This window comes from Lepisma saccharinum, chromosome 28, assembly GCF_977018435.1.
Source record: "Lepisma saccharinum chromosome 28, izLepSacc3.1, whole genome shotgun sequence".
Taxonomy (NCBI): domain Eukaryota; kingdom Metazoa; phylum Arthropoda; class Insecta; order Zygentoma; family Lepismatidae; genus Lepisma; species Lepisma saccharinum.
Window position 1 is genome coordinate 15,791,272 of NC_139256.1, and position 23,040 is coordinate 15,814,311.

Here is a 23,040-nt window from a genome sequence, read left to right on the forward strand (position 1 = left end):
GGAACATAAAAATCCGAGGTCTAGTTATGATATTGTAATGAGGCAACATAACTTTGTTTTATTCTTGCAGGTAAAGCTGAATCCCAATCAAGAATCTGTGCTTGTGTGTGTTTGTGCTGCAGTTCATCGAAATCTGTGCGACTGCAGGAAAAGGTGTAACGTGTCTTAAAAAGATAAAGTTTGTTTTAAGTCCATTTTATGTTCTGGGAGGATAATCAGGACTAGTATTATGGTTTAAATTGGGATATGAACCACTGTGGAATGTGTGTCCACCAGAGACTGAATCCAAGATGTCTTGTTTGCAAAGGAGATGGTCATCAGGTAAGTGGAATGTGTTCTGTGGCTTGCAGTAACAAGGTCTCAAGTCAGCATGCTATGGATATTTAGGATGGCATATGGAAAGAATTCACCAGATGTGAAGCTATTAAGGAAAAGTTTACAAACAAACTCGGATGAAGTGTGTTTTCATGTGTATTAATAAAAAACCTATACTTTCAATAAAATGTGTGTCTATGTTTAATAAAAAGTAACAGACCTTTTACACTTTATAATTGGGTTAATAATTTATAGACACCCTACGTACTGGGCCCACTTGACCTCCCAAAATTTTTAGTTTTATTAAAATTTACATTGTAATGGTACTTTTGTTAACCTCCTGGAAACCAAGGAGGAAAGTAACAGGCATTTTTTATGACTTTGCAAATGTAACAGTTATTTATCATCAAAATAGTCCTGGATGATATTTTTTTCAGGACTGAAAAGTTTTTGATTCTGCCTCACCCCTACCCACAAGTTAGGTTCCAAGTTATGCCTATGCTAATATGATATACTTGAAAGTTACTATTTGCAGTAGATGGTGTAATAAAAAAAAAAAAGTTTGAACTTCATGCCACATGTCATCAGGATCATAAACGTTTTTCTCTAATTATTATTGTTGAAACAGGTATCTTCAACTCCGATTACTGTGCTTTCTCGCTGGCAGAGGAAGAGGATACGGCTAGCCACAACTTCCTGTTGTCGGTTTTTAAGATTTTAACTGTTATTTTTATATCACTTACTCAATTTAACACACACATAAAACTTACTACTTCACTGCCCCAACCAAAGAGCCCAGGTGGTTTGAAAATTCGGATATAAAAATATACCTGCGGTTACTCCTTCTCAAGTACCATATTTGCCGGTGTATAATATGCACTTTTTTGCTTTAAAGATAGATCTGAAAAACAGGTTGCGTCTTATACTCCGATACTCAGTTTTTTATTACCTTCATTTCTGGAAATGTTATCTGTTGTAAGTTATACAATTTCTATATTGCTTCCTTGCAGTGTGTGACGAAGAAGATTCAAATGTATTCTTTCCTAGTTAGATTAGGTACGTTATTTATTGAAAGTAGACCCACATATTAGTATACCGCATGAGGCACCTAAAAGTACCACCTAAATAGCGAAGAAATCAGAAACAGTAGTGATGTGAGGTTTGCGGGAAACAATAATATCAAATGGGGCTCGTAAATCGGAGGTATGGGGTGGGTCGAAAAATATCGACAAATGGGGCATCTGGAGCAAAGTCATATTTTTTTAAATGGAACGATATACAATAACATGCATAATATAAAAGAGCACATGCAGAGAAACACAACGCTGTTGGTCTCATGCATCTACTGCACATAGGAACGAAGATATGGCCATGTGAAAATATGTAAACAAACTAACAAGTGGCCCACTTGACCGTCAGTACCACGGCATGTAAGACTTCTCAGGTGCCTGACAGAACTGCCTTTACGCAGAGCAAGTTTTGATAGCAGGTCCACGAGATCGTGTTAGTTCATGGCAAGCAGTCGTAGTGGTAAGAGCGAAGATTATGGTGTTCACAAACATAGAAAAAGCGGACATGATCCTGATTTATGGGGAATGCCGAAATAATGCCTCAGAAGCCTACCGTGTGTACGCAGAGAGATATCCGGACAGACGACAGCCATCTCGACGTCTGTTTGGTAAGTTATTTATTAAATTAAGAGACACCGGACGTGTAACACCACAAGCACATGTGTGGAACAAGCCAACTACAGGTGAGGCAGGTGCAACAAATGTTCTCGCCGCTGTTGCTGTGAATCCGCACGTTAGCTCCCATGAAATTGCCAGGGATGCTGGGATGAGTCAGCGAAGTGTATTGCGCATTCTGCACACACACACAAGTTTCACCCATATCATATCTCCCTCCATCAGGAACTTCACGGGAATGATTTTGTGGACCGTGTTCAGTTTTGCACATGGATGTTACGACACGACACACCCGATTTGTCACGTATCCTCTTCACTGACGAGGCAACTTTTACCAATCATGGAAATGTCAACCTAAGGAACATGCACTATTGGTCGGTGACAAATCCACATTGGCTTCGCCAAGTGGAATGCCAGTGCCCATGGAGTGTGAACGTGTGGTGTGGTATAGTGGGTGAACATCTCATTGGCCCTTTTTTTATACAAGGGACACTGAATGCCGACCGATACATACAGTTTTTACAACATGAACTGCCTGTACTATTGGAGGACATACCACTTTAGACAAGGAGGGAAATGTGGTACCAACATGACGGGTGCCCAGCTCACAGTGCAAGACGCGCTACAGCATATGTGGAAAATACATTTCCAAATCGTTGGATTGGACGTGGAGGGCCTGTCAAATGGCCGGCTCGTTCCCCAGATTTGACACCGTTAGACTTTTTCCTGTGGGGAAAGCTGAAGGACATTGTCTACCGGGATGTGCCAACAACTCCAGAGGATATGCAACACCGCATTACTGCGGCCTGTAGGGACATTACCTACGAGATGCTACATTCTGTGCAACGATCTTTGCGTGGGCACCTCGTTGCCTGTATCGCAGCTGAAGGCCACCACTTTGAACACACTCTTTGACAGGTTTTCGCTTCTTACGCAGTGGTTCTTCGACATACTGTCATGGTCATTTTCATTATGCTGCAACACTGTCAAATACATGGTGCTGACGATGTCTACTGTATTTTTTCTTCCTTTAACACGTTCTGTCTTCATCTTGTCCAATGGCTTCCGACATCTCATACTTGTACATGCCGTGGTACTGACGGTCAAGTGGGCCACTTGTTAGTTTGTTTACATATTTTCACATGGCCATATCTTCGTTCCTATGTGTAGTAGATGCATGAGACCAACGGCGTTGTGTTTCTCTGTGTGTGCTCTTTTATATTATGCATGTTATTGTATATCGTTCCATTAAAAAAAAAATATGACTTTGCTCCAGATGCCCCATTTGTCGATATTTTTCGACCCACCCCATACCTCCGATTTACGAGCCCCATTTGATATTATTGTTTCCCGCAAACCTCACATCGCTACTGTTTCTGGTTTCTTCGCTATTTCAGGTGGTACTTTTAGGTGCCTCACACGGTATATTTGAAATTCTGTAAATTAATTATAAATTCAGTGATAAAGATTTTTCTCAAAAACATGTATGAAAAACGGGGGTGCATCTTATCCGCTGTCAAATACAGTAGTTCCTCAATTGTGCTGCATCAACACTAAAGGTTTGGGATTCCAACTAGGAATAAAACCTAGTACTGCTTGCATCAGTCGGAAGTTGCTAACCACTCAGAAATAAGGGAATCTGAATTTTGCATGAATTCAATATTTAATTCAGAACTAGAGTGACATTTCTTCTGCTTGATATTCATGACTCAGGTAAAATTTGCCTCACAAAAAAGGAAAAAAAAAATCTTCCTTCTTTAGTCTAATCAGGATGATGCAAATGAGTGATGAAATGAAATTAATGAAGGGACACTGACAAAGAACCTTCAGTGGCAAGATCATGAGTCTACTCAGGCACTCAGGAAGTTCATAAAAAGGAAATAAATCATGCATTCAGAATATTTAAAAAGTAATGTACATTAATAAGAAAATGAAATAATTGTGGAAGCAAGTTACAACTGCACACATCAATGGCTCATCGTGACCATTAATGAATAACTGATAATTATTACATTTTTGATTTGATGTAATTAAAGGGTGTTCCGTATACGATGCCGAATTTGAATCAAGTGCTATTGTTTTGTTTCGAGGTTGGCAGATCTGTGCTTACCAATGTTGGTATCTGTTGTCATGCAGATTAATGTAGCCTCAATTATTTTGACTCATTTGTTGTGGTTATGATATGGAACAGTTTACAATTGAGCAACGTGTTCTCATTGTGAAGACATTTTACCAAAGTGACAAGGAATGGCCAGCAAGGTCATGTGATTACACCCTGTGATTTCTTCTTATGGGATTTATGAAATCACAGGTGTATGCTTACATATATGTGAAATATAACTATTTTCATGATATTTTCCCTATTTTTATTTAATTTTATAATTTGGCATCCTATACGGAACACCCTATATTTACAGTAATTTTAAATTGCTAAAATTTTCAAGTGAGGCCCACACCATGTCTTAATAGGGGCTACGACAATGAACTATCAGTTCAAATGTAATCAACAATACTAGCTTATATTTTTCATTTGTCTTTAAGGGTACACAAAATGTTGACCAACTCCTTCACAGAGCCCAAATGATTAATGAAAAGAAGCATTTGATATCATGTGAGTTCTGCTAATTTGATTGGTAGCAGAGAAAAATTATGCACTATTAGTACGTAAATAAGTATAAATTAAGTCAGAGCAAGAAGCATTTTGTAAATATGTATATATATTTCTTACATATATAACACATATACATATGAAACTTTGCAATCAATTTCTATCTGAAAAATGAATACAGAATATCAGTGCCAGTTTAAAAGTACAGAATTAAAAAATTCTTATATTTTTACAACAAATACTCAGGTAGGTATTCACACATAGTTCTGGTTGGCATATTTGCATTTACATTATAATAATAATTCTTCTCTTATTGACAATTAAGTATAGGCAATGGCATCCCCGAGGGGGAGGGAGTCATAGCCTTTCCCCCCTTTGGCAAAGCATCCCTACAAAAATAGCAAAAAAGGAATGTTACATGCCAGGGGAAATTGCATAATATAGGACTAACTATTTTAAAAAAAAGAAGACGCTCTCCGTTATCACTTGTAGGTATACCACTGAATATAGATAATTACATGTCAAAGTTTGACAAACTTTGTGAGTTGACAGGAATTCACTATGATTTCATTATCACACATCCACATCCATGCATACATGCATATGCATACTTACATTACATGTGAAACAAACTTTGGAAAAAAAATATGGAATTTACCCCAGTTGAAGACCTCGACTATTGCTGAATTCTTGAGACATTGGCTGTTTTCAGGTTGAACGGCATCTCAAAGATTATCTAGGGAGAACTAGAAAAGCTGCAACTGATTGAGAAACTATGTGAAATGACAGCAAATATTGCTTGCACACAAATATGTATTCATACACACACAAAATGATTCAAAATTACTAAAAAAATAATATACATTTCGTAATGCCAGTGGCGTATTCTGAGAATTTGACCTGGTTTGCACAACAATTCTTATTCATGGTACATATTTATTATTTATTAATTAGATTTAATAGAAATAAAATACCAATGCGGCCATGCAAGTAAAACAAATACAGATGTCCGACAACTTCAATTTTCCAGCAAATTTCTATGTATTAGGGATGGGCAAATATGAAATTTTAGCTGATACCGGTAAAATACTGATATAAAATTTATTGATACCAATAACCTATATTTTACCAATCTGACATAAATTTCCAAATGGGCCTTGAAGAACCTGAATGGTTCATTGACCTCTTTAACAAACGTGTTACCAGGTGACTGCAATTAAAAAAATCTGCATATTTAGAAATTTACTTTTTTTAAAGGAAAATGGTAGAGCATGAAGATTTATGTTTATATTCATATCATAACAAAATGGCACAATATTGTACTAAATAAGTAGATATTTATAGATATATCGGTTCAGTAAAATTAATCAGTAATACAGGGTGTTCATAAAGTCCTGGTACCATTACAAATGTAATACACAGATATGGCTATATTGACCAATCCTGATAGAATACCAATTAATCAGTCCCATCCCTACTATATACACATGAAAAAAGTTGTTTACCGGCGGTAAACCAGATAAAATGGGAAAATATGCCACTGCATAATGCAACTATTCATGAACATAATGAATAGGTTCCAATTAGGGGGAGAAAAATGCAACACCAAGCAAGGAATTGCATCTGACTCAGTATATTAATTTGTATTTTCATTAACCCTAATTTCCTTTGATAAATCTTTCTTGCACACTTCAATTCTAGGGTGTTTTCATTGCAACAGATGCTAACACTATGCAAAACATCTACATATCAGTGTTTGAAGTACGAGGGATGCAGGTGGTATCCATTTCCTCAGCTAGGAATATTTCCATAAATGAGATCTTCCCCACATATTGAAAGACTCAAGCACACATATATTACCAACCCAACAATTTTAACTTCAATTGTTCCACAACACACAGAAGAGGATTTCTAAAGCAATAGGGAAATTGAAAGCTACTAATGGAAGAACTTACCTTGCATGTTCATTACCTGGTAACAATCAGACGACTCTTGAGCAGAAGTAAGTCTTCACCAAGAACCGATGACGGTAACAGGACACAATCCTCTTCATAGTACATACACGATTCTCTCAAACAAACTGAATTTTTTATAAGATGAGCAGCTGTCTAGATGTCTACTGAGGATAGTATTTGGGGTAGAGAGGGACAGGGGAGGGCTGAGCTACGGTCATGAAGTTTTGTTGAGGCGGGTCAATATACCTAGGTAAGCACACCGGTGTTCTTGTTTATCGTAAAAGTGTTGATAATTTTACTGGTCTAATAAAATTACAGGTTCACAGCCTGTAACTTACAAGGGACATATGTGACTTCTCAAGTGCAGTGTCTAAGTAGGACCATTCAAAAGTGTCAGCACGAAACATGGTGACAACAAAATCGTAGCTGTTCATGACTCACCATGTGCATAGGAGAACGATGGGAAGTAATTGTACTGGAGGTGCAGACATCATCAACTTTCATAAAATATTCAAAACACACCTTTAACTTGCACCATGAGCAACGGATGTAAAATGCGCCAGCAAAATCAAAGGTGAACTCCTTGTGAGTTGTAAAGTTTGTTGTAAAGTTTCAGGATGATCAGCTAGGTACCCAGTCGTATGTTTGCTTTCTTTAGGACCGCCATTGCTTTGTTTTGATGTCAACACTACTAGCACAATAGCACTGTTGTGCTGTATGCTCCGACTTTGCCATTCGACTAAGTCCCATAGCCGCACGTCCAGCTCACATTCGTATACCTCTTGTACCGCCCCCTGTTGCCATTAGCAGCCAATATCGTGCATGCGCAGTACACGTTGTGTGGGGCTTTGGACACTGTCAACACCATTGCGCGATCGTGACCTCGAAGTCAAATAGGTCCCTTGTTATTGCAAAATTCTACCATCTGATTTCTTTTCTTATGAATGCTAATGAATTTGTGTACAATCAAGGAAGAATATACTTGGGTCACGTTAACTGGATTTTGTAACATTTTAAAGCTTGTTGTGCATGCAACCCAAATAACAAAATTGTTCTTGAAGCTTTCCTGGCGGCGAATGATGAAGTTCTCTCGGGATATGAGCCAGCCAGGCCCGCCACCTGCACCGTACCCCTCCCACATCAAACATATATAACCATACCCTAACCTTTCTCTGAACTTCGATCCCTGAAGATGAGAATGACATTAGCTCTCGAAAGCTTGGAAGCCTATCCAGAAATCACCCGGCTGATATCCCGAGAGAACTTCTTCAATAAAACTGTTGCTTAAGATTGCCTGGTGGATCTGGGTTCTGGGAACAACTGAGCATTGATTGCATGAGTCATGACCACAGGTACAATAGACAAAAGCTGGGTACAATGAGGCCTCCACGAGAAAATTTCAGGAATTGGTTCCTTAATGAGGGCTACAGGTAACATGTTTTCTTGACTATTATTAAAGTTGTTGTCAAGATTTTTACTGTAATGATGGTGTACATTATTCATCATCACAGACTATCAATCTCAAAACTACTTGAAAAGAGGTAACTTAGAAATCCTACATGACAAATCATAATTCGAATTGATGTTCAGTAGTTCCAGTTTCAATCCTTGTGTAAGGCATGGATGTATTACTGTGACTGTCCTATCATCAATTTCTTAAGTTCATCATTCATCCTCATTCCACCTGTTGTCACAAGAGGTAGAAAAGCTAAGTGATAAAAGAAAAAAAGAAAAACAATACTTTATCATGATTTATCAGTGTCACATGCATGGGGAGGTTAACGAAAATAAATGGCATAAACTTCCACTTCATTGTCCCCTCCCCTCTTTTGTAATCGCGCCGGTCCCTGTGGCGGAGTGGTTAGCACATCACACTACAACGCTAGGGGTCCCAGGTTCGAATCCCGGCATGGTCGTGGATGTTTGTGAGTGTCCATTCATCAATTTCATCATGTCATCACTCATCTCCATCTTCGCAAATTAGCCAAAAGTGGCACAAAAAGCAAAGTAAAATAAAGCAAATCAAAACAATTGTTTGTACTCACATTTTCCCGGTGCAATTAACCTGATGTTAATTAATGTAACGTTCATCAAAATAACCAACCAATGAAACAATCGCGAAAACATGAACCACAAAGCTTCGCCAAGCTGTAATGTCCTTCGTTTCCCCAATCCGAGAGAAAACCACAGTCATAAATCTAGGGATGTAGTGCACACCGACAAAGCACGGCTAATTCGGAGTTGCCAAGCGCTTGCCATCCCACCCCTCTCCTTCCCCCCAAAAAAGGACATGAAAAGGGTGGTGCAGGTGGACATTCTTCCCTTGCTCCTTTGAGAAATGCGAAAGATATGGTTCAGTCCCTTTCTTTTATTTTTTTTTATTTACTTTATTTTACTTTGCGTTTTGTGCCTCTTGGGTAATTTGCGAAGATGGGGATGAATCGTAACGATCCGTAGTATCTTTTAATTATTATGGACAACGAACTCCAACTTCCAGTCATTCAACCATCGTTTTCCAATCAGGAAATATTCAGAAACATCACAGGAATGCAGTGTCAGACAGCACTGAAGCTCTTCCTGGTCATCAGCGGTATAAACATGTAAACGGACAAAATCCAGGAAGAGGCTACAGTCCTGACTGTGCATTTGTGTAGTAAATTGAATTGCAATAAATGTCTGGGGGCAGAGAGTTCGGGGCCAGTTCGAATTCAGTGATTGAGGAGCAAGTTACGACTGAATAGAGAGAGAGAGGAGGAGGTTCTAGGGAGAGCGTGTTAACGCTAGTTGCAAGTCAGACTCTATGTACAGTCACAAGCATATCCTCTCACAGCAGATCTTCAGTTGGAGTGCAGAGACAGGTATATCCTTACATTACCCATGCTGATCCAGTCTTTAGGGGTGTGAAACTCAAGTGTCATGTGTTGCCATTCAAGTGTGTAAATTTAGTACCTCTAGCACCTTACCACCCAGCTCACCACGAGCAGAGAGTGATTTACCATCAAGGATGAATGATGATTAGTGAGCTACATTCCCAAAAGATCCCCCCATACCTAAGGGTATGAGACGGAATGATGACATGATGAAACTGATGAATGGACATTCACAAACAACAATGCCCGAGCAGGATTCGAACTCGGGACCCCTGGCATCACAGCGCAATGTGCTAACCACTCAGCCACAGGGTCCGGCAGTCCCTTTCTATTCTAACGATTGTATTTTCATTCCTCCTCAATATACATGCTGCTGGGTGATGCAGTGACCATACCCAGAGGTGGTTGACTGCTGACACCCGAGAAGAGGGATGTTATTTCAGCTGTCAGTGTAGGTGTGCATTGCAGTTTCGGCAGGAAGAGGGGTGAGGTAAGAACACGAAGCCACTGCGAACTCCATATTACACTGATTTATGGATTGTAATCAAGTTAAATGGGTGCATTAATGAGCAGCATGAATCATGTAATCGCAACATGCTCACTTGTCCCGTACTTGCATCCTCTGACTACAGGATGCGTGCAGGTTCCAGTCACCTGAGAGGAAGCGTTACAACTTTTATCTGGGTTCATAGGATATTGTGGCCATGGAGCCTGGCCACTTCACGCCCTTCTTAGTTCATTTCAAACCACATACTATAAATAACAATATGTTTATTTTGATGTTAACTTGCAGTTTCGATCTCAATAGAACATCCCCAAAAAATAATTATTATTTCCATGCATCTTCTTTATTTAAATTTGTACCTTGTGACCATGCATGTTGGGTTCTCCCTGCCCCCATCTTGCATGTTCTTGAGCAAATGGAACAAAAGCTGTTTGTTAACAATCTGACATACCGATTAGAATATGCAGACTAAATTCCAGAATGAAGTGGCATTCCCAGTGAAGTTTGGAGCAAGTCTCAGTAACTGCACAGAAAATATATTTTGTTTTTGTTGTCTTCTTCTTATTTTATATATATCTGTTAGATTTCCATTGTTATTAAAGGGGATACAGTAGCTTGCCTAAGGGGAGAGAGGGGATTGGCAGGGGTCATAACCCTTCCTTTTGGTCAAGCATTACAAAAATGAACGTCAAAGGCAGGAAAAGATTGTAAAATGAGGGCCGACTACTAAAAAAAATATTCATGCCCTCCCCCATTTCGAAAATCCTGGGGACAGAACTGTGGATAAATCATCCTTAGAGCCAAAACACGAAATGTTAAATAACACATTCTAATGTTCATTTTTAATGTTTTTGAAAGGTGTAAGGTGCATTTTCCTACCCTGTTTTGTCACGAAATGATGCAAAATAAACTGTAAAATGCGAAATAGACTCTCAACCCTAGAACACTACCATACATAAAATTTACGTATGTTTTGTGCTCAAATCCCTTGCACCCACTCACCCCTCTGCCTAGCAGTGCCTTGGGCATTCTGTCAGACGCGAGGCAGCACTGTGGTAAGGAGGGTGCAAGCATTGAATGTCTAGTTTGTTCGTTACGTTCGTCAATAATACGTAGCGCTAGTAATAGAAGAAAAATCATGCACATAATTTTGACATTCGTAAATGCGATTATCATAGTTAGATTTTAGAAAACGTAAGTTTAGAAGCATGCACTACTTCTTGTAAAACTTTAAAATTACATTCATTCCTTATTTACAGTGTCATAAATATTATTATTGTTTGTTTTTCATTGTTTGAACTTTTTGCCTTCATTCTTAATATATGTACAGGCTTGTCAATCAAAACATTCTTTTAATATATTCTATGTTTAACAAGACCATGTTTATACATTTTTAAATGAAGAATAAAACATAAATATAACGAAAATAGACAAATTTTGTTCTCACGATGTACAGGTTCTGTTGAAAATCAATTTCTTCATGTACGTAAAATTTCCGTAGCGCTAGTTACAATGTAATATGGGGACACGGTAGTGTTATAGGGTTAAACATGAAATTTAGAGTTTATTTACCGAAGCGAGACTTTCTGACGTTTGAATTATCCTGCGAGTTATGCAATTCACGGAAAATTAATTCTGCTGTAAATATTTGAGAAACAAGAATGAACACCTTTATACAGGAATGAACTTAATACTCTGGTAACTATATAAATGTGCTATTACAAGGGTTATGTTTATTTTGTAATAAGTGCAAGTTTTTAAATCAAATTTTGGATTATGATTTGGTGTTCTAAGACCACTTTATGCACAGGAAGGCTAATCGAGACTGGACCTACAGTTTAAAGTGGAATCTGAACCACTATGTGCCTCCACCAGGTATCGAACCCGGGACCCCTTGATTACAGGGTGGGCAACAGCAAAAGAGTTAAAGTGTTCAGAATACTATTTATAAATTCTAATATACAGCGGAACCCCGATTTTACGTTCCAGGATTTTACATTTTCCCGCATTATACATTCAATCTTGATGGTCTCAACATAGCAAGATGTTATAAAAGTTTCCTCGATTTTACATTTTTTCACATGTTAAGGTTTTTTCAGTTTGGTTCCATAAAAAACGTAAAATCGAGGTTCCACTGTATTCCATTGAAACTATACCACATAATTTTACTATAAATTTAACTCATAGATTCAGTTATGTGTTGTTCTGAATATTAAAATAGCTTTATTTTCAGGGTTGACACTCATTATGTTAAAATGAATTCCTGGAATTATCTGGGTTTTCCAGGAATTTTCAAATAACTTTCCAGACATTTGGTACTGTTTTAAGCTACATTCATTTAGTGTACAGTACATTTTTAAGTAGAAATATGAAAGAAATTGTTCCAGTTACATGAACCATGGTGTTTTAAGTATTTAATTTTTACTTATGACAACCTGTTGCATCAAATCATAGTTTAAAAATGAAGAACATCATATTTACAGCAAACTGAGCAGCTATATTTAATATTCCGTGACTTTTCCAGAATTTTCAGGTCTGTCGGAACCCTGAACTTAATCACAAAATTTGCTTGTGGTGCACAATATTAGCACATCAATGCAAATGCATATTTTGCAGACCCTATGAGATACCAACTCCAGAAAAATATCAGTAGGAATCGTTCATTAACCCCCAGCCTCAAATCAATGTGTACTTGGGTGCAACCCTGGAGGGAGAAGGAAGCTGGAGCATGGTGCTGATCACGTCTCCTCTAAAATGGCCAAGATCGAGAATATGTAGTGGGGTGTGGGGCCCTACCCCCCCTCCCCCCACATCCCCTAAATGTGCCTTCAAGGCATGGTGCTGCATGCAGGGGAACCTTACCTTTGACCTTACCTAACATGGAATGTTTATTTGCGGCAAAGTCTATATACAGCGTGCCCAGCTTATACGTATAATAAAAGAAAAAATCACAACTTTTTTATTTACCAATATATTTTGTCCAAACTTTGTACAAACATGTAACAACTCAGAATTTTTTTTTACAAATCAAGAAAACTAGCTCAATTCCACATGTGAACTGTTAGCAGTACGGCAAATGTCAAACCGGTTGTCAGCCTCAAGCCACACACGTTTTGAAGCATGTGCGGGGTAATGTTGCTTACTGCAACAACAATTCTTTCACGCAAGTTTTTGAAATCTCTAACCGGTGTACAGTAAACTTTGTCCATAACACACACCCACAACAAAAAATCACACATAGTGAGGTCTGGTGACCGTGGGGGCCATTCAATAAAATCCGAACATCTTCCTATCTATTTTCCATTGAAAGGCTCGTCCAGGAAGTCTCTAACGAGATTTGAGAAATGAACCGGTTTCGCGTAACTGTTTTTCCCATTTCTTTATTGAAATGTACGATGGAACTACTTCTTTAGCACCTAAACCATAACGTGCATGAAATCGTCTCTCCACAAGTGTCACAGACTTCACTTCAGACAACGTTAAAACACAAAACACCTTTTCTTGTGGTGACCACATGACGAATGGCTACTGAGAATCTGATAATATCAGTTTTCAAGACATTCTGGCTACTACGCATGCGCAACTACCACTGACAGTGCTGCTAAAAAAATGTCTGAGTCATTCTTTAAAATGAAACAACAATCACATCATCCTGACAGTTTGTTTAGAAGTTATGAATTTTTCTTTTATTATACGTATAAGCGGGACACGCTGTATATAGATTGTTTTCCTTAGCTTCATTTTGTGGCAAGACCTTTTTTATAGTTAGTTTTTGCATTATTTACAATGATACAAATTTGCAGTTGCATCTATATGTAGATGATTTTTTTGGCCATACTTCTCTTCAACATTGATGCACACAAGGGGTTAAATTCAAACCAATACACTCCTATATCAATACCAATAGATTGGTATTGGCTTGGCTCTAACATTACTATATAAAGCAATTCAAGGCAAATGGTTGTTCACAACTAAGAATCTACAACATGCATGCAATATTCTAAAGCATCTGAAAATCCAAATTCATGCATACCTGCAGATTTGTGGAAGTTTTCAAGATCAAGACAGCGCCTTGGAGCATCCCACCTATTCTTCACTGCCACCTCAATATTCCTTTTCAAACTAATTGTGAAGCTTGGAGAATATGAAAAAAGTGGTACTATATGAATGCTCTGAAAAAAGAGGGCAAAACATCTTATTGTATAATATAACAAAAAATGCATAAGTTACAAGATGTACAATTTCAAACAACTGATTTTAGCAACAATGATAAACAGTGCCAACACAAAAATAGTAGGGCTGAGCCGATACCAGTGGTATTGGCATCAGTAAGTATCTGTTGAATTTTTTCTACCGATACCACAGATTTTCAGTGGCTACAAGAGTGGACAAAAGCAACAGCTCATATCAACATTTGTCAATTTTAAAAGTTTGTTCACCCTTCCTTGTGACAGATTGGCCAGCACATGAAGTTCTATAGATATTCCTAGAAACACTAGAGAAACCCCACCCTCCTGGGAAGCAGATGGCAAGATCAAAGCCATGGGTTAAGTGAACGCTGAACCAAAACATGACTATGGAGGCATGTAACTGCTTAGTTAACGCTGTGGAAATATATGAACCATTCATTGCCAATTCTTGCTCGAAAGCTTCTAAGAGTAAGATAGAAGGATGTTTATAGATTACACGCCATGCTAATGCTGGGGTCAGGTAGTTGTGGAGTTCTTGGAAAAGAGGGATGAAGTCGTCGTTAAATTATATTTGTTATCTACATTCAAGCAGGAAGCAAATTCATGTACATCTTCCCTTGTATGCTAGTCTTTTGATGTGACTGCTGGTATCAGCCAATGAAGGGTTATTTATTTCGGCCGAGATTAGATTGGAACCATACGGCTTTGAATGACGGTACCAAAGAAGATGGAGTTTGATTTTTTAAGTCCACTTTATGCACAGATAGGCTAATCGGGACTGGACCTACAGTTTACAGTGTTATCCGAACCATTATATACCTCCACCGGGTATCAAGCCCAAGACACAACTTCCTGATTACAAGACGACGATACCACTATGCCATCAGGGAGGCCCCTCTAAAGGTTTATGTACAGCACTACTTACAATAATGAACATGAAATACCTAGGTATTAATCAGGAACTTTACTTTCATGAACTGGACGTAACATCATTTTTTTTCTGTTATTCAATAAATATTCAATTTTTTACTTTTTTGACATTAATACAGAGGTTGTTCACTTTATATCCGACCATTGTCGATTCGGTGCTGCCACCTGGCGTATCATGCTGGAACTATGGGTCTGCTGGCGGGAGCAGTGTTGTGTCTGACCTTGTAGGTGCGTGAGTGTTGGTAATGAATGTTATCAAATGGCACCAAAAATAAACCGGTATTGGGAGGGTTACGTAATGGCACTTTTCCATGCTAAGTTTTCATACGTACGCATTGTGAAACACTCGGTGTGACTACTGCGAAAGCTATTGTGGCCCGTTACACATAACAGGCTCTCCTTGCGAAACATTCACCCACGAAAACCACCAGGAGAAGGGCTGCAAGCAAAGTGTCACATACCGTGACATTGACGGCAAGGGGCGCAGCAACTTCGTTCGTCAGTGCAGGGAAAGTTTCCCTCGTGGCTTTATGGTTGTGACGGGATTCGGATACGAGGGTAAGTTGATGATACGCAAGGTGGACAAAAACGTGAAGGTGAATGCCAGATACTTCCAAGACTCCATTCTGACAACTATCTATCGGAGAGACATCCCACAATTGTATGGAATGGACGCGAACCAGGTGATGATCCATATGGACAAGGCTTCGAGTCATACTGCCAGAACATCACTACGTTTTTATCAGGAAATGGCAGAGGAATTAGGAATTCGTGTCATTCCGTTTGAAGACATTCCTGTGAAAAGCCCAGATGCCAGTCCAATGGATTTTTGCGAATATGGACTGTTAAAACGGTGTCTTCAACATCACCGCCCGCGCACCCTGGATGGTCTATGGAAAGCTTGCAGGGAGGAGTGGGACAGAATTCCCATGCCTGTCCTGCGCTGGAGCTTGTTGCAATGGAAACTGCGATGCCGGGCGATAGTCCACAATGCTGGGGGTCCAATAGAACATGATCGGTGGTGCCAGCGCGGTATCTTTTAAGGTGAGTACCCATCAAAAATGGTCGGATATAAAGCGAACAACCTTCTGTATCCTCGCCAGGACGTTGCTTTTACACAAATATTAGCAGTCTTAACTACACATAAGCTATTATATCTCTATTCTTAAGCATCTTCATGTAATAATACCAATAACAATCAAAGAAACAAAGAACAAAATAAGTATTAACATTGTCTTTCCTCTATTTCTTAGTCTGTGGTTACATACAACATTGTTCCGTACACATCACAGTAATTAAGTACCAATTAATTAATTTACATATTATTATGAATAGATCAAAATAGTATATTAACGTATTAAATAGAAACACTTTTATTATTATATTTCTGTGGTGCTTGGCTCAGACCGCCTACCCAAATTATATTTCTAGATACGTGACTGGTGATGTGACGAGTTAGTATGACTCATTAACTAGCCTTTGTTATTTTATACTGAAAATATACAAGTATCGGTATCAGTCATGGTATCAACAAATGGTGGTACCGGCAAATGGTGGTACCGGCTCAGCTCTAAAAAATAGTGAAATAGAGTTGCATGAATAATTGGGTTTTTTACATTTTTATCAGCTCTAAAAAATAGTAAAATAAGCTGATATAAAAATATAAGAAACCCAATTATTCATGCAACTCTTTATTTGGAAAATTAACTACATATTTTTAAAAACTACTATCAAAAAAAATACATAAATTATGCCTCTATAGTCATGGGAATAATGCAACATTTGCATTAAATTAAAATATTTACACAAATATTAAATTAGCAAAATTATGAGTAATTTTGCTGACAAACTGACACATCATTATCATCCAAAACCAATTGGAACCATTCAATCAGTTTTTCGAGCACAGGGTGGTCCAGAAGTCACACTATGGGTTTTATATTTTAGTGATGGATGAGAAGCACATAATTCTAGTTATGGAAGTCTCGAGATTGACAATTGGTACAGAACCCCAAAAACCTACTTCCTACTTCCACAATTTTAATAAACATTTCAATACATTATTATATATCTTCTATGTGACATTAAGTTATTTCTAATAGATATTAGAGTTTGTTTCAAATGTGCTGATTTCTAATGATTGAACCTATAATATTAGGTAAAATTCACCGTTCATATAGGACCGTGCCGTGAAGGCACATTTAGGGTGTGTGGGGCCGGCCCCACACATTCTCGATCATGGCCATTTAGGAGGTGATGTGATCAGCACCATGCTCCAGTCACCTTTACCTTGAGGCTGGGTGAGCCCCAGAGTCATTTCTATGTGGGACAAGGCCGGAAAAATTCCAACCTTAGATCATCCACCTGGGCCTCCCATGTGGCAGTCAGATGTCCTACTCACTAGACGACCGTAGCTCGATTCTAATATTATACAGACATTAAATCAGTTATATATATTTCACATCTATGGTGATAATGCACCTAGGTCACAGAATATCAACCACTATTTTTGTATTAAAGCTTGGCTCACACCATGTGCCAGCAACATGATATATATCCACACACACACACACACACACACACACAAATACAGTGTCACTGAATGACAATACTAACCTTTATTTCATTATTTGAAATAAAGTAGTGGTTCCTGGTAGAGGTGTGTAGCAAATGAACTTGATCTGCATCATCTGTAAACAGTTCAACCCTATCCTCGTAAGACTTATACTGAAAGAAAAGGCATGAAAATCGTGTTAGCAAAAGCTAAAAATATCTTGCATAAAAAAAAGTTGATCAAAGATATATGTGCATGGGTTTGTATGTGTTAGGACTAAGATTATGTTATTCACTCATGCATAGAGACACACATTTATGGTGAATAAAAGATTAGGATGTCCGTACAAAAACTAGGCACATTTCAGAATCAAAAACTATATATAAAATGGTGAATAATATCCTAAATTTGATTAAAACCTACACTTAATACACAAAATAAAATTTGCCTTCTAATAGCACATTTATCTAGTTAGGGTAGTAAGTTTATCCCTGTATTAAGGAATCCATTCTTGCTTCTCAAATATTTGCAGCAGAATTAATCAGTTTTCCATGATTTGCATAACTCACAGGATAAATTTCATGTTTAAAAGTAAAAAAAGTAAAGTGCTCCCCTGTGCTTTGCACCACACCATGAAGGCATATAGGGGCGGTGTGGAGTTAGGGTCCCACACTTTCTTGATCACTGCCGGAGCACCACGCCCCTGGTCGCCTTTACCCCTCTGAGTTTCCTCCAGGTACCCACTTTATATGATGCTGGGTGGGTGCAGGAGCTCATTTTGCAATATTTCATAACAAAACATGCTAGGAAAATGCACATCACACCATCCAACAACATGAAAAATGAAAATTGCAGTGTGTTATTTCGCATTTCGTGTTTTGGCCATAAAGGAAATATGCATGCCTTTACTCAAGTGTTACTGGCAACCTCAGTGCCCAGGCATGTTGCTTAGCTGACTCAAGATTTCACCCCTGATGTATATGGCTTCAAGTTTCAACATGGAGATGACTTCATGTGTCCTCATCCAATTATTTCTTTATCCTCGTCATAACAATTACACTAGAGAGGCAGAAAAGTGACACAAAATAGTAAAAATTCGAATACAAAATCCTTATGCAGTCTCTTTGAATTTACAAATGTTTATTTTTTCTTCCTTCCTTTATTTTCTTTTCACTCACACAATGATACATACGTTGTCATTCTTACATAATATATTTCTCTTTGAGTGTATTATATTGAGTATTTTCTTTTTCAACACGGATGATGGAATAAATAACAACAGTGTTGATAATTATCTTCCACCAACGAGATTACATGGTTTTGATTTCCCTTTTTCTTACTTTTTTTAAACATTTTCCTTTCTGGTCTCTTTATTGACTAGTTTTTCAGTGTACATTCCCTTTTAAAAAAAAACTTCGTTGGTCCCTTTATTGGCAAGATATCAAATATTTTGTGTGACTGTTTTTTCCCTGTAGTTTAGAGGAAAGAAAGAACAAGCACCCTCTACCTTACCTTATCCCTGCGAGTGTAGGGGAGACCATTGCAGTGATTCTTGAAACAATGCGATCTAGACTTACGCAGCAACAAACGCATTGTAAGAGGCATGCCTGTTCGGTTGAAAGTGTACTTATCTGGTAGATTTAGACTTTTATTGTGATTTTTTAAGAATGGTTTTAACATTTTAGTCCCTTCCCCCCTTTTTTTTGCCCTTTTTAGAGAAAAACCTTTCCCTTTAAAATCCGGTCTCTAGTTATTACATTTAATTTATTTTTCCTTTTGTTTTCGCTTATACATAATAAGGTTCTTACATATTTTAATTTCTCTCTTTGAGTTTATAATGTTTATAAATGTTCATTTTTTGTTTCTTTTCACTCATACAGTAACAAGTTGCTCTTCATTAAATATAAATCAAACTTCACTGCTATAAAACTAATAATAGATACAAAAGTAAGCAATAATAATAATTAATGGTTTACTTGAATGAGAAGGTGCATGGGAGTAACTAAGTACACAAAGTACACAAATATTATGGGAAGTTTTAATTGCTCGAGAAGGTATGCAGGGAAACTAAGTTACCCCAAGAATGTAAACAAATGGGATGGCAAAGGAAGACAGAGAAACGGCAAGGCACCTTCCATCATCGGCAGCAGAACCTCCAATAGAAAAATAGCATAGTGGTACAGTGGAACCACTCATATCTAGCGCCGCAAATAAACATGGTTGTGAGGTAACAAAGTCCCCCAGCTGAAGGATTAATTCACTATTGCTAGAGGCACATATTTTTGGTAAATAAAAAAGCAAAATTTCGGTACAAAAACAGAGTCGATTTCGGGTTCAAAAGCGGTAAATAAAATATAGCGTTATAGGTGTTATAGAGGTGAATAATCACATCAAAAGTGCTATATAAAATGACATTTTGGTTTTAAAATTGTGAATATAATCCTAAATTTGATTTAAAAACTGCACTTATTACACAAAATAAACTTATCCCTTCTAATAACACATTTATGTAGTTACCAGAGTATTAAGTTTATTCCTTTGTAAAGGGGTCCATTTTTGCTTCTCAAATATTTATAGCAGAATTAATCAATTTTCCATGAATTGCATAACTCACAGGATACTTCAGACTTCAGAAAGTGTCGCGTCGGTATATAAACGGTAAATTTCATGTTTAAGAGTCAATTTCGCATTTTGCAGTTCTTTTCGCATTATTTCGTGACAAAACAGGGTAGAAAAATGCACCTCAAACCTTTGAGAAACATGAAAAATGAACATTACAGCATGTTATTTCATATTTCGTGTTTTCGTAAAAAACGAAATTTGCATGCCTCTAACTATTGCCATAAAATGTTGATGAAAATTAATGAAAAAATTGTTCATTTTATGTGCTCTGCAGGATAGCCTTACATGGATAACTTGTGGGTTATTCAATTTGTGAATAAATTGAAACCAATATTCTGCAATACTCTAAAAATTATTCATTTAGGAAAGTAATCATACTTACGAAAGAAAGACTTAAGGCAGTACAAATCTCCATAATATATAAATTGATCCATTTCTCATAATTCATCAAGTTTGATCCAGCAGGAAACTGAAAATATAAATAATATTACATAAATATAAACAAAAAAATAATATAATTTAATACTAACAGCATTACCAGAAGTATATGGTGGCAAATAAATTAGTTCATGGAGTACTCTGTTTCTTGATTGATTTTCAATTAAAATCTTTTATTTATAACCATTACAGACACACACATACCATTAAGACACAGATTTTTATGTAGCCAAAATATATAATCATATGCAATGACCCGCTAAGTTGACACAAGAACTCATTACTCACTGTTTATTTGTGTTAATTATCATCAGTTAATTTATGTTCATACCTTATTACGAGGGTCACTATTTATATTTTGAGCCTAACAATGATAATACAGGAATTTGGCATTGAAAACTGCTTTATTGTTTTTCAAAGTATTCTCCTTTATGGTCAATACACTTTTGCATTCGTTCGAACCATTTGTCAAAGTGGTTTTTCAATCTTCTTGAGACACCTCCATAATAAAAGGGTTTTTGAACGCATCAACGGCGTCTTCTGCCGACGAAAATCATTGTCCACACAATTTATTCTTGACATTCGGAAACAAGAAGAAGTCATTGGGTGCCAAATCAAAACTGTACGGCGGATGACCCATCAATTCGATTTTTTGACTGTTCATAAAGTCGGTTGTTAGACGAGATGTGTGACAGCTGGCATTGTCTTGATGAAGAATGATCTGACGGCGTAAGTTTTTCCGTATTTGACCGAAGACCTCTGGCAAACAAATTGTTGTGTACCATTCAGAGTTGACCGTTCTACGTTCCTCTAAAGGCACAGTTGCCACATGACCAGTTTTCCAGAAAAAAAACAGGCGACCATTTGTTTCGATGTGCTTCGAGTGCGAACAACTTTTGTTGGATTAAGTACATCTTGAAACACCCATACAGTCGACTGCTGTTTACGTTCCGGCTCATATGCATATATCCATGATTCGTCACCTGTTACAATCTTATATACGTCTTTTGAAGCACCACGATTGTATTTATTGAGCATTTGTTTGCACCAATTGATGTGAGCGTCTTTTTTGAGTTTTTGTCAAATTGCGTGGGATCCAACGAGAACATACCTTTCACACAGCTAAATGATCATGTAATATTTTATATATGCTGGTGGAACTAATGCCTATGGATGCCTCAATCTCACAGTATGTCACATGACGATCTTGCAGTATTAGGTTTTGCACAGCATCAATGTTTCTTGAACAACAACTGATTTTGGACGACCTTCGCGAATCTCGTCGGTGAGCGAATGGCGGCCACGATTAAATTCGTTATACCAGCGTTTCACAGTGGCAAAGGATGGGGCTTCATCGCCAAATGTGGAAGTAAGTTGATCGATGCACTCTTGTCTTGATAATCCATATGGAAACTCGTAAAAAATCATCACACGAAAATGTTCACGAGTTAATTCCATTTTATTGTTGTCGCGCAATCTCCAAGGCAACATAAACAACACAAATCAAGCTATTGACAAAACATTTGAAGTCCATTATGGTCAATAATGCCAGACGATTCCGTGCAAACGTCAAATCGCACCTAACTTCAATCAGTGTTGCCAAGGCTCAAAATATAAATAATGGCCCTCGTAGTAGAAACCTTAACCATTCGTACCCACTGAACCGATACCAGTGTTATCAGCATCGGAAAGTATTGGTTAAAATTTATTTACCGATACCGGCCAATACTCTTCTTGGTCTTTCATGGGTTCTCCAAGAATGTCACAGGACACTTTTACAATGTCCAATTATCCTGGAAATTATACAAAATTTGAAGATTTTTTTTTATTTTTTCACCAGTTTTGTGTTAAAAAGCTGAATTTGTGATAACATGTAATTTAATATTTTGACGTAATTCTCGAATATTTTAAAGTAAAAAGCTTGGTAAATTCATGTTATGACGATGGAACGTGATGAAAAGAGAAGAAAGTGTGACTAAATATCGAGAAGACAATTCAGTCTAATCTATCTCACTAATCGATCACTTTGATAAATGTCCTCGGTTAAATATGAAGTCTTCATTGGCACATCATTTTATGTATATACCTGTCAAAAATTCAAATCAATGTTATAGCTCAGTAGGAAGCTACGGATATATGTTGAAAAGGAATACCAGCTTACATATGCTGATGAATAGTGTTTATGTTCAAACAATAATAAATATTTTTATAATTATTACGTATATTGTTAAAAAACTGGAAATAACAAATGTTACAAGAGCATCAAATTATGCATTTGTCTACAAGAACATTTATAACATATAAATGTTATTTATATGAAGAAAATATTTCTTTATTATCTCCTTGTGGGGTAGAGTAAGTGTTTATC

The 23,040-nt window shown here is 37.4% G+C and overlaps 1 protein-coding gene across 1 annotated transcript in view; it reads right to left on the reverse strand.

Moving 5' to 3' along the window:
- Window positions 1-23,040, reverse strand: part of LOC145980680 (uncharacterized) — a 65,055-nt gene that overhangs the window by 33,099 nt on the left and 8,916 nt on the right. The window contains exons 4-6 of the mRNA XM_083113738.1: window positions 20,617-20,703; window positions 17,675-17,785; window positions 13,972-14,110 (exon numbers count right to left, since the gene is read on the reverse strand). Coding sequence (XP_082969864.1) covers window positions 13,972-14,110; window positions 17,675-17,785; window positions 20,617-20,703 — 337 coding nt within the window. The remainder of the gene's footprint in view (window positions 1-13,971; window positions 14,111-17,674; window positions 17,786-20,616; window positions 20,704-23,040) is intronic.